Raw genomic sequence first — 12,237 nt, forward strand, 5'->3', positions numbered from 1 at the left:
AGCTCCCATCAGCCCCAGTCAGCCTACACTCTAGTTGAGACTGATGGAAATTATAGTACAAAACGTCTGGGGAGCACCAGGTTGGCGAAGGCTGGGTTAAACCATGCTAAAGCAGTCAATGAAATCCACCAGTTTGGACTTCCAGTACGGGATTTATTTCATTGGATGTTGTTTTCCCCACTATGCTCTTTTGTTGTTAGAAGGGAATATTTGGAGTTAGTTTTAGGTCCAGTATGCTGTGGGTTAAACCACAGAGCCTCTTGGGCTTGCCGATCAGAAGGTCGGCGGTTCGAATCCCCGCGACGGGGTGAGCGTTGCTCGGTCCCTACTCCTGCCCACCTAGCAGTTCGAAAGCGCGTCAAAGTGCAAGTAGATAAATAGGTACCACTCCAGCGGGAAGGTAACGGCATTTCTGTGCGCTGTTCTGGTTCGCCAGAAGCGGCTTAGTCATGCTGGCCACATGACCTGGAAGCTGTACACCGGCTCCCTCGGCCAGTAAAGCGAGATGAGCGCCGCAACCCCAGAGTCATCCACGACTGGACCTAATGGTCAGGGGTCCCTTTACCTTTTAACACATAGAGAAACTGAAGCCAAGAGTATTCACTGAAGACTCTAAGCTGGCTTTTCTAGTTTGGAGCTTTGGAATCTGTCAAGAGTATTTCTAAATAAGGAAACAATTGCCTTCTCCTCCTATTTAGGGGGTATGACATCCCTTGCTATTTCTTTTTTTAAAGTGAACACTTGGTGTTCCTAATCCACAGATGTTCTTCAGGAAAGCTGTCCTTTATTTTCATGGGCTGCTGTGTCTGTGCTTCTGCAGTTATCTGTTTCCTGCTCAGTAACTACGGTTGCCAAGAGGAATACCGCCCCCCCCCCCCGGAAACCTTAAAATTTCGTTTCCCTGGGCTGTTTAATTACAGTGCGCCTCCCCCACTTTTCATATGCTCTAGATTGAAAACAAAGGGGACCATGAACTTGGAGATGGAAACAAGGCGCAGGAAGGAGACGAGGAGAAAAACGCAGAAAAGGAGCAGGATGGCGACGTATCCCAGGACTCCAAGCCAGGTAGGAAGCTGCAGCTTCGCTTTCCCAGCTGCGCACAGGCTTTAAAGTGTTTTCCCTGTAGTTCCAGGCATGTCTCATAAATTAAGCTGTAACAAAGGCATACTTCCCCATAGCATGAGTTGCCAACATGGCACCCACAAGGGCTTTCCCTTTGCTCCCTTCCCGCCGCCAATGAAATTAAGGCTTGAAAAGGCTTTCTGTTATAGCCAGGAAAATACCCTGATTAGTTTAGAAGAAAAGCAAAAATATTTTTTTCCCAGCCTAGTAGCTGCCAGGGGAGAGAGTGGTTGCAGTGCACAAGTGATTACGGCTGTGGCCTGTGCTCCCATGGAGATCCCCACATTTTCTCCAGTTTGCAAATGTGTCCGTGGCCAAATAAACATCAACAACCCCTACCCCACCGTAACATGTCTGCTTTGGATAGAATGCAGTAGTCCATATTCAGGCTTTATCTCACAAGCCTGGCTCAGGCGCTAAATCTTTATTTGAAATCCTTTCATGCTTCAGGCAGGAATTCTTTTCATCTTGGTTGTACACTTTGGGTAACAAATGCTGAGCTGAAGCAGCCCTGCCTAATAGGAATTGGGTGTGTGATTTCCTCTTGCTAAGCCATTGGTTCAGCCTTAATCGGAAAGAATAGGTGGGCAGGCTGTGCCCACTTTTTAAGTATCTTGCTGTCTTCTCTGCCTTTCAGTTGACAGAAACTCGATAATTTAAATCATGAACAAAACAAAACAAATTCCTTCCAGTAGCACCTTAAAGGCCAACTAAGTCAGTTGAGTGAGAAGGTGGGGAGGGGTATTACTCAGAAGGGTGGTGGGAATGGGTGATTGGCAGATAGCTGTGATGAGCCTGTTGACGACTCTTAACGACTGCAATAGGTCTTACAGGAAAAAGCCTTCTCACTATATAGAAGGGTCTGGAAACTTCTGTTTCAGTGTATCTGAAGAAGTGTGCATGCACACGAAAGCTCATACCAAGAACTGACTTAGTTGGTCTTTGTTTTGTTTTGACTATGGCAGACCAACACGGCTACCTATCTGTAACTTAAATCATGAAAACATTTATGTCCTTTAGAACAATTGAGTCTGCTTTTTTGAAATTTAAATAGTTGGGTCGGGGGATAGGTTTTTAATAATTTCTCTTACCTTTAGTGTTGATTTGCATAGTTTGGGGTGGAGGAGGTGAGCTAGTGGAGCCCTTTGCCCAAAGCATCATCATTAGCCTGGTAACAAGAGAAAGGTGACGGTCAAATGATTATTTCGCAAATCATGGATAGGCCAGTATATCCAGTGAGCTGGTTCTGGGAGCTGTTAGGAAGCTGTCTCACTGCAGCAGTCCCTTGACTTTAAACTCGAAAACCAATATTTCTCTTTCTCAAATGGAAGGGGACATTCTGAATGGGTGCACTGAGCACACCAAGTCCTTCTTGGGGCGGGCCGAGCCAGAGGTGTCTATTTTCTCTGCTGTTCTAAGGAGGGCACCCAAGACGACAGCTTATCCCAACTAGTGGTGTCTTTCCGAGAGTGAAGCTGAAAGTACTTCATGGTCTTATTTTATGCTATAAGTTTGAGCACTACACAAATAATCAGGAGCGAGATGGTGGCATCAGCTGCGCTAAAGGGATGTGCAAGACTAACTAGGGAGTGTTTTTGTTTAGATGAGAAGGAGGCAGACGAGAACAAGGAGAACCTTGATGTGTGCAAAGACAAGGAGGGCGACGCTGGGAAGAAGAGAGTGGAGCACGAAATCTCTGAAGGGAACGTGGCAACGGCTGCAGCTGCTGCCCTCGCCTCGGCTGCCACCAAAGCCAAGGTTTGTCGGGCACAGATTTCCACTGCATCTGGTTTCCGGTGCTGTTCAGGGAACGCTTTTAAAATGACCCCATTGTTTGCAAAGGCACCAATAGAGCTTGTTTCTGCTTCTCATGCCTTTTTAAAATGCACTTTCTGTGCTCCCCGGCTTCAGCTGCATGAATGTTATCATTAAATGAAATTTGTTTCCCTGTGAATGGGTTTGAGGCTGCCATTGTGGGCTTTCTAAAAGGCACAGTGAGAGAGCCTATCCAGAAAGTTTGTCAGCTTCTTGTTCAGCTTTTGATGGGCTATTTCTTTTGGTGGCGAGAAGATTCAAGAACTCAGCCAGGCATTCCTTTCCTCATAAACCCATTACCAATTCCTTGGGAGGTTAGCACATTTGAAAACAGAACTTAGAAAGTGTGGCTGAAGGAAGCCCTTGTGTGGAACTTACAGAACCGGAGGAGGAATTTCCTCATTTTTCTGGCCTTCGGCACTTGGCGCAAAATAGATGTTTTTCTCCTGCTCTGGTCTCAGTTTTCCGGTTTCCAGGCTAGCGCACAGAGACCCTCTTTAGCAAAGCTCTCCCCATGATTCCCCCTGCCCGCTTCTTGGGTTCTGCTTCCTTAAAAAGAAGGGCTGTTCCTTATTTGCCTATCACTTCCATCTTGAACAGTGATATCTTCACAGAATGGTAGTATGACGCGTCTCTTGTTAAAGAATGAAACGGAAAGAAATATACCCAACGAATGGAGAAATCAATGGCAAAATAGCATGTTCAAGAAATTTGGGGCCATCATACGTCTTAGTGGAGGGGTCCTTCCCCTTCAAGCATAGATACTCCCACAGCCTGACTTGTACCATCTCCGAGTGTTTGAGACTTACAGCCTGAGGAGAGGGCTCTTGTATAACATACGTTGCTGCAAGTGTCCCATCCATCACAAACTGATAGGTGTCATTAAAGCAAGCAATACAAAACCGAATAAGGATGAATATTCTGCAAACAGGAGGGGTGGCTCTTCTGCCTTAGCTAAGCCAAGCCTCCTTTTCTTTAAGGTGTGAGTAGAGAAAAGGTGTCTGGCTAATTTGGGAAGGGCCTGTAGCTCAGTGGTAGAAGATCTGATTTGTATGCAGAATGTCCCAAGGTTCTGTCCTTGGCGTTTTCAAGTGAGGGTTAGAGAGTTGCTACCAATCAGTGTGGTCAGTTTGAATTCCATGGAGACATAGGCATCCTCCGCTCATAAAAGAGGGAGTCGTTACTGGCAGTTTGGTGCTTTCCAAAGCTGAATCGTGGGGCAACCGTGTTCTGCTTTTCTCTTCCAAGTGGAGAGGATGTTGGTGTGCTCAAGTCCTCCTGGTCGGCTTCTTACAGGTACCAGCCACTGTGTGGGCAGGATGCTAAACTAGATTGGCCATTGGCCTGATCCAATAGGCTCTTAGTAGATGAACCAATCGCCCTCCTGGTTTGCATGAAAAATATGGGAATTGTTGCGACCTGTTAGCCAGCCCTGCTTTGTGTCTTGGGTATGACTCGGTCCCGTGTATCAAAATGTACTCTTAGTAGTGCCAGTTCAGCATGACAGCTGTTCCAGAGGCTCCCATGATCATAACTTCAGTGTCAAAGCCCATCTTGAGCAGTCTTTCAAGATGTGTTATAGAAACATTGGAGTAAATGAAGTTATGTACATGAGTGGAAATTTTAACATACTACTTTGTTATAGGTTGTTGTAATGGGTTAAACCACAGAGCTTAGGACTTGCTGATCGGAAGGTCGGCGGTTCAAATCCCCGCGACGGGGTGAGCTCCCGTTGCTCGGTCCCTGCTCCTGCCAACCTAGCAGTTCGAAAGCACGTCAAAGTGCAAGTAGATAAATAGGTACCGCTCCGACGGGAAGGTAAACAGTGTTTCCGTGCGCTGCTCTGGTTCGCCAGAAGCAGCTTAGTCATGCTGGCCACATGACCTGGAAGCTGTACGCCGGCTCCCTCGGCCAATAAAGCGAGATGAGCGCTGCAACCCCAGAGTCGGCCACAACTGGACCTAATGGTCAGGGGTCCCTTTACCTTTACCCTTAATGAGCTCCTACGTAAAGTAGTTGTACAGTTTCAATTTCAGTAGTCTACGGGTTAGTACTCCATGCGAGCGGCAGAGGAGGATATATCAGGGGCTACTTTGGCCCTCTGATAAATCTTGGCATTAAACAGATTCCCAAGCAAATACTGTAGATAGCATAAAAATAAGCTACCATTGAACCTTCAAACCTCACTTATTGCCTCATGCAGTTTCAGACCAGCTAGTTCACATTTTCAAAGGACTTTGACGCTGTATGTTTGATAAGCCCCCTGAAATCTGAAGAGGAAAATGAACTGTTACCAGGTTAGAAGTCAGAAAAGGTTTGGTCCAAATGAAAAAGCTGGGGGGGGGGGCTTTGCTATCGTTTCTTCTGCATGTAGGTAAGGTGTGTGTGTTTGTGCTTTTCCTCCCAGCATCTAGCTGCTGTTGAGGAAAGGAAGATCAAGTCCTTGGTCGCCCTCCTGGTGGAAACACAGATGAAGAAACTGGAGATCAAACTCCGTCATTTTGAGGAGCTGGAAACAATCATGGACAGAGAGAAAGAGGCGGTAAGACTGGTTGGGGAGGGGGCATGTTTATTTTTTATATGGTGTCCCCCCCCCCGAAAGCTCAGTGGCCTTGGTACTTTGGGGGCTGTGTCAGTTTAAGCTTTTCATCAGCATTTAAATGCTGCATCTCTCCTGTGCATTGATGATGCCTCCTTGCTTTTGGATAATGCACATCTGTACAGATCTACTCTTCATATGGTTTTGAAAGTTTCATTCCATATGCATTTATGGAGTGATTACTTATTTCAGTTCTGCGACACTGTGGACTTGGTTTTTTCCTGTCCAATGCAAGAAAAATTGGAGAACGGTTGGGGACACTGAGTATCTGAGGATAGTTGCTTCAAAATGGAGAGTGCTGATTTGTTTCCTAGACAGCCTTCTCCTTGGTCAGGCTGCTGCTTAAACAGGTTCTGAACACCCAGAATTCAGTTGGTTTGCCTCTTGTCACTTTCCCTTGGATCCCTTGGCTGTGTGTGTGTGTGTGTGTGTGTGTGTGTGTGTGTGTTGGGATATCTCATTAGCAGTTCCTTCCACCACCCCTCACAGGACCCTCAAATGCCAGCCTAATTAGATTCCCTTTAAAAGTTGCAGGAGCGTTGTCTAGGATTGGACCTTGGTGAGACTGCAAAAGGGCATAACTCAGGGCAAAGCAAGGCTGATGCTAATGGGTGGAATCCTTGGGCACCTGCATAGGCTCTTCTTACATCCGACAGCTGTCTTGGACAGCACCTCTGCATTGCAGTAAAAGTTAGAGAGGAAGCCTATAACTAGTTAAATTGAAACATTGTGCAATAAAGCACCGTCCACCTAGGAGCTTGGCCCAGGCTCCAAAATCCAGGTCAGTTGTAGTGTTTTGATTTGCTTCAAGAAGTCAGAAGTTGGACTGCTCTTGCCCTCTGTATGGGCAGAGCAGACCCACAGAGCAGGGGGTTGGACTAGATGGTGTTTCTTCCAACTCTGCGATTCTGTGACATACTCTTCAGCTCGGTTTCTGTGACGGCATTTGCGAACCTGGTGCCCGTTAGATGTAGGGCTATGGCTCCCAGCAACCCCAAATGACTGTGCTGGGTAGACTGTCCATTCTGTGTAGGGCTTGTTCTCTTTCTCATCACACAGCCCCTTACATTTGCATCTTGTTTTCTTCCTGATCAAGGGGTCTGGAGGCCAAGTGAATTGGGGCCTTGGGTTTCATGTAAGGGAAGGAATAGGCAAGGAGGAGCTTGTGTTCTCTTAGGGACATCCCCCTCCATGTTGAGAGGATGTTGGCATTAATAGGTCCGCCAGGTAATTCTGCTTGACTGCTGCGGGGGCCTGCCTGGATGATGACAGCTTGCTCCCCTGGTTTAGCACTGAATGGGGAGGTTAAGAACTTAAGAAGAGCCCAGCATCCTGTTCTCACAGTGACTGACTAGGTGCCTGTGGGAAACCTGCAAGTGGGCTTAGAGCATGGTAATCATTCTGGACCAAAAACCAGCAACTGTCTGCCCCACCCCCTCTCAGGACATCCTGAGCTTCTCCCGCTTGTCATCTTGTCCTGGACTGGGAAAATTAGCAGTGGGTGCGGCAGCTGTCTGTCAGAGAGCAGGGAGAATTATTTTCCACAATTGGAATGCTTAAAGGATATGTGTTGTCCAGATTCTGACGCGTAATAACTTCTAGGTTCTTCTGCCCTCATCCTTCAGCTTTTCCCCTCCTTTAGGGCCACACTCAACTACCTAGCAGGTGTGGTGGTTGTGGTTTTTAACAGCTTAGATAGCCAGCATGAGGGCGACCCAAGCCAGGTTAGGATGGTGGACTGTGGGGGAGTCTTTAACCCATTCCTCCTGATGCCATGGTGCTGATCAGAATTTGTCTATACTGACTGGCAATGGCTCTCCCGGATTCCTGGCAGTACATCAGCCTCACCTGGAGATGTGGGGGTTTGAGTCTGGGTCCTTCTGCATGCAAAAACAGGTTCTCTGCCACTGCATTTTCCTGCTGGCATTTATCACCTGACGTACCAGACTGCCAAGACAGGCTGCATCTTTCTGGCTCAGCCCCGTGTGAGGAGGTGTGTTGTGTCTTCCACTCCCCCACACCAAAAAATAAAAATCTGTATCATCAGCTCCTCTGCTGAGCATCTCTGACTTGCTCCTCCCCACCAGCTCACAGACCCCGCTGCTGATTGGCAGATAAGGTAAGAGCTGTTGCTAAGGGGGAGATTCTCCCTGGGTTCCCATATCTTTAAGGAAAATCCTCTGTTGCATCAGCCATTCTCACTCCATCTTCAGGCATCTGATATTCTGTCTCTTTCCAAGCAGACTTTCTCATTTGTAAATTTCCCTCCGAAAAGCTCCCAGCGATTAAAAAAAAAAAAAATGCAGCTTTTAGTCTTTTCCTGTGGGTCAGTTGCCCAAAACCTCTCATATCACAATAAAGGCTGTTTCCTCCTTGTTTCGAAGTGGGGAGCAGAGGAGGGGAAGTCAACAGGTTTGTGCATAATATGATCTAATTTGTAAACCGAAGCCGTTTTAGGGCTGTCAGCCCAAATTGTATTCTGAGTCAAGAGCACTTGTTAATCCAGAAATTGTGACAGAGTGTATTACGATGTACAGTTGACAGTGACATGTGGGGGGTGGGGGGTGTTCGTTCCTGATTCCTGGAGCAGCATTTTCACTTGTGTGCCTGGTGCCAAGATTAAAAATTTTCCACTTGCAAGATACCATTTTAAACAATGAAGTTACAACTTGGGTAAAGCCACCCAGTGAATATGAACCGAGACCGAATTCCAGTGCACTGTTATTTGAGAGGCTGCGCAACACGCTGAACCTGCCCCGCCTCCCTCCCACCATTTGGAGATGCAGAGTGTGTGAGCTGAATTCAGGACCTCGTGCAGAATTTCACAACCTCAGATCCTGATTTATTTCCTATTTCATTAAGTATCAGAAAACCCCGGGTATTATCTGTCTTCCCACATGACACTTTCTTTTTCTGGACCTTCCTCCTTCCTTTCATTGGTCATACCTTCCCAAAATAATAATACTCAATATTTTTGGGAAAAAAACAACAGCAGTTGTATAAACCAAACAGATGCAGGCGTTTGTGCTTTCCGTTTGGCGAATATCTGGTTGCCACATCTGGGTATCCTTGGCTTGGCATGTAGCATTTGTGGCTTCTGCTGCAGCCCTGGGTTAGGCACCCTGATTCTTGTCATATAAAGCCCGCTTCAAGGCAACCTTTCCCAATTACAGATCCTGAAAGCTTTGCTCACTGTCAGCCCTCCCTGGCCCAATTGGACTGCTCCCTTTGATTACTGTCACCACTGTGAGCAGAATCTCTGCTCCTGCCCAGCTTTTGCCGTCATGCGTTGAGTGCCGTGCATAGCTTGATCTTGGTGTGATTTTTGTCTCATCGTTTTCTACATGACCTCGAAAACTGGAAACCAAAGGCTAGTGTGCTGAGATGAATTTGCAGTTAAAATGTCAATATGAGGAGGGTCCTGTCTTGGTGCTATCTTCCCAAGAAGGTCGACAAGTCGGTTCTTGACTAAACAGCTGGTGGCAGGCAACCTCCAGCCTGCGGGGACCCACCAGGCCTCCCCTTTTGACCCATGGGGCTGTCATGGCCAAGCAAGCCCTACCTGCCTACACCTGTCACTGTCGATGGCAAAGGCTGGACTTGGGCAGGAAGGACGTTGCAGGCACTTCAGATCAGCTGGTTGTTTGTGCCTGCAAAGCTCTTTGCGCAGTGCCTGGACGGTGCTGTCCGCACTACTTTGCCCCGGAAGCTGGGTTTAAAACTGCAGGCAAAGGCAGGTCACCTGGAGTCATTTGCACCAGGTAATTTACTTGTAGGTGGCCCCAGCCTCCTATCAAACCTGACTTGTGGGGATGTGGGCAAGTTTCCTGCCTCTGACCGAGAGGCGTTCAGGGCTTTGGGGATGAAAGGCTGCTCTGCCTCTGCTATGTCTTTATTCTATGTGCTGTGTTCTGTGTCGCCTCTCAGACTGTAGCAAACCAACTTCTTCTTAGCCTCCTCCTTCCTGCTGGCCACCAGTCACTTCATCCGTGCTTCTCCTTTCCCAGCCTCTCCTATTGTCTCCTCCATTCAACTCCTGCGGCATAAAATTTATTTTCTTAGCTGCTGCATTTATATCCCACCTTTCCCTCCAAGGAGCTCCAGGCGGCGGACATGGTTCCCCGCCCCCTCATTTAATCCCCACAACAACCCCGTGAGGTAGGTTAGGCTGAGAGGCAGGGACTGGCCCAAGCTTCATGGCTGAGTGGGGTTTTGAAACCCTGACACTCTATTCCCAACACTCTTATCTGCTGTGAAACACTGGCTTGCTAAAATTCTCTCTCTTAAAATTCTGTTCTTGACTCACATGTTTTGTACAGCACCTTGAATACGCTGCCCGCTAAACGCATGCATGCACCCCCTGCCAGCCACAGTGATTGCACATGGCAAAACTGCTTGGAGAACGTACTGCTAGAGGTATTGCCCAGTTGTACCCTTTTGGGGGTCGTCGCCCCCCCCCCTTATGAACCCACACGGCTGCCTTTGCTTTTTGTATGACCCTTAAAGAGCTGCTGCCTGTTGCTAGCTAGCTATTTGCCCCACTAGGGAAGAATGAGGTGGCCAATTTTGGCAGCGCTATAGCTCCAAAGAGCCATGATTTGGAAGGAGAAGCGTGTGTGTGTGTTTCCATCACAGATAGCTGCCACAACAATGCTGCTTTATTAAGCCTTCCTCTCGGAGCAGTTTCAGCTGTGAAATTGCCCCCCAGCTATTGAATCGTGTGTTTTTTCTACCCACACACCATTATTATCACTGGTGAATCCTTGGAAATATGTGTCTTGTTTATCCGAAGAGAAAGCAAGGCATATTAGCACAAATAAAATGCATCATAGTTGCTGCTTGCTGCAGAGGCCACCCCACCACCCCAAGTACTGGAATGCAGCTGTGAGCGCTCTCCCAGAAGGATGGTGCCCTGCGTGGTTGAGATGGGTTTTAAGCACATGGTGCAGTGAGAACATGGGAGTGCAGGGGAAATGCATCACACAAGTTATCCTGTTCTAATCCTCAATATGGATTGAAATCCAGGACGCTTCCTACTTTGGGGCTGGCACCTGCCTGCCGGACACAGCATAATGGGCCCCCGCTTCTCACAAATGAATACCTGGGGGCAGCATTACTGTTTCTTTATACTTAATGTTCTGACTTCCCTGTTTCAAAAAGACTGTTTCAGAGCGGGACAGGGGGCAGAAAGGGGCAAGCAAAATGACCAAGGGGTTGGAGAACATCTTATCTATCAAGGCTAATGTGTTGAGGGCCTTTTAGTCCGGGGGGGGGGGGGGAGATCGCCAATGGGGAATGTTATAAAACTTGTGAGAGATATGGAAGAAGCAAATAGTCCCCCCTCCTTTCTATGATACTTGCACTTGGACACATCCAATGAAATTGGCAGCAGATTCAGGATGGAATAAGTAGCGTTTTATAGTGTTTAAATATTTAATATGAAATGTTTTGATTCATAAAGCATTTATAGATTACCTTTCATATTAAAAAGCTCTTGTTGACACCTGTCTGTCTCAAGAGATAACTTAGGACGCCTCTAGCGCTGAAGTCAAGCTGCTGGAGAATAACAGCCCCCGCTGTGGGTGCAGAGACTGGTAACTCATAACTGCTGCCTCCCACATTGGGTGTTTGCTGCCTTAGCAGCACCCAAGTGACTTCTCCGGGGCGCAAGCCTGGGCGGTGTGTCTGGAGGTCCTGGGCTGCCCAGGCAACAAGACCCACCCAGCCCAGCCCCACGGATGCAGTCCAAAAGAAAGCAGAGCAAGACGTTTGGCAATGCTGTTTACAGCATAAAATGAGGTGGATAGCTCAGTTGGTTAGTGTGGTGATGACTACACCAAGTCTGCAGGTTCAATCCCCATAAGGGATAGCTGCATATTCCTGCATTTCGGGGCGTTGGACTAGATTATCCTCAGGATCCCTTCGAACTCTAAAATTTTATTTGGTAAAGCTTTTGCGACACAATAAAAAAAGAAAATTCAAGTTCTAATGGCACAGTTTACAGAATATACCCCCTCAGGGTGAGGTGATGGCTCTACATTGGCTCCCAGTACATTTCCGAGCACAATTCAAAGCGTCGGTGCTGACCTTTAAAGCCCTAAATGGCCTCAGTCCTGTATATCTGAAGGAGCGTCTCTACCCCCATTGTTCTGCCCGGACACTGAGGTCCAGCGCCAAGGGCCTTCTGGCAGTTCTCTCATTGCGAGAAGCAAAGCTACAGGGAAGCAGGCAGAGGGCCTTCTCGGTGGTGGCACCTGCCCTGTGGAACGCCCTCCCACCAGATGTCAAAGAGAAAAGCAACCAGACTTTATAAGACAACTGAAGGCAGCCCTGTTTAGGGAAGCTTTTAATGTTTAATAGGTTATTGTATTTAATATTTTGTTGGAAGCCGCCCAGAGTGGCTGGGGAAACCTAGCCATATGGGCGGGGTATAATAATAAATTATTATTATTATTATTATTATTATTATTATATTTAAAAGGGCATTAGTCCAGAAATGAGGATGGTGGTGCTCAAGATCTAGTTGAGCCTCAGCGGTGTCATTTTCCATAATGGATTTGTTGGTTTAGTTCAGGAGGTGGTGGCCTGGAAAGGTTTGGGTGCCACTGCTTTAACCGAATATCAAGGAATGCTGTACTGTACAGACTTGTATGCGGACGGAAGGAAAAGCACAAGGTTTTTTTTATAGCTTGGCTTTCAGT

The 12,237-nt window shown here is 47.4% G+C and overlaps 1 protein-coding gene across 1 annotated transcript in view; it reads left to right on the forward strand.

The window, feature by feature from the left end:
• SMARCC1 (SWI/SNF related BAF chromatin remodeling complex subunit C1) overlaps window positions 1-12,237 on the forward strand; it is a gene marked incomplete at its 5' end in the record, with an annotated part of 77,145 nt that overhangs the window by 45,175 nt on the left and 19,733 nt on the right. The window contains 3 exons of the mRNA XM_081881762.1: window positions 951-1,065; window positions 2,726-2,880; window positions 5,345-5,479. Of these exons, the coding sequence (XP_081737888.1) occupies window positions 951-1,065; window positions 2,726-2,880; window positions 5,345-5,479 (405 nt within the window). The remainder of the gene's footprint in view (window positions 1-950; window positions 1,066-2,725; window positions 2,881-5,344; window positions 5,480-12,237) is intronic.

Source organism: Podarcis erhardii, assembly GCF_964252035.2.
Source record: "Podarcis erhardii genome assembly, chromosome: 12".
NCBI lineage: Eukaryota > Metazoa > Chordata > Lepidosauria > Squamata > Lacertidae > Podarcis > Podarcis erhardii.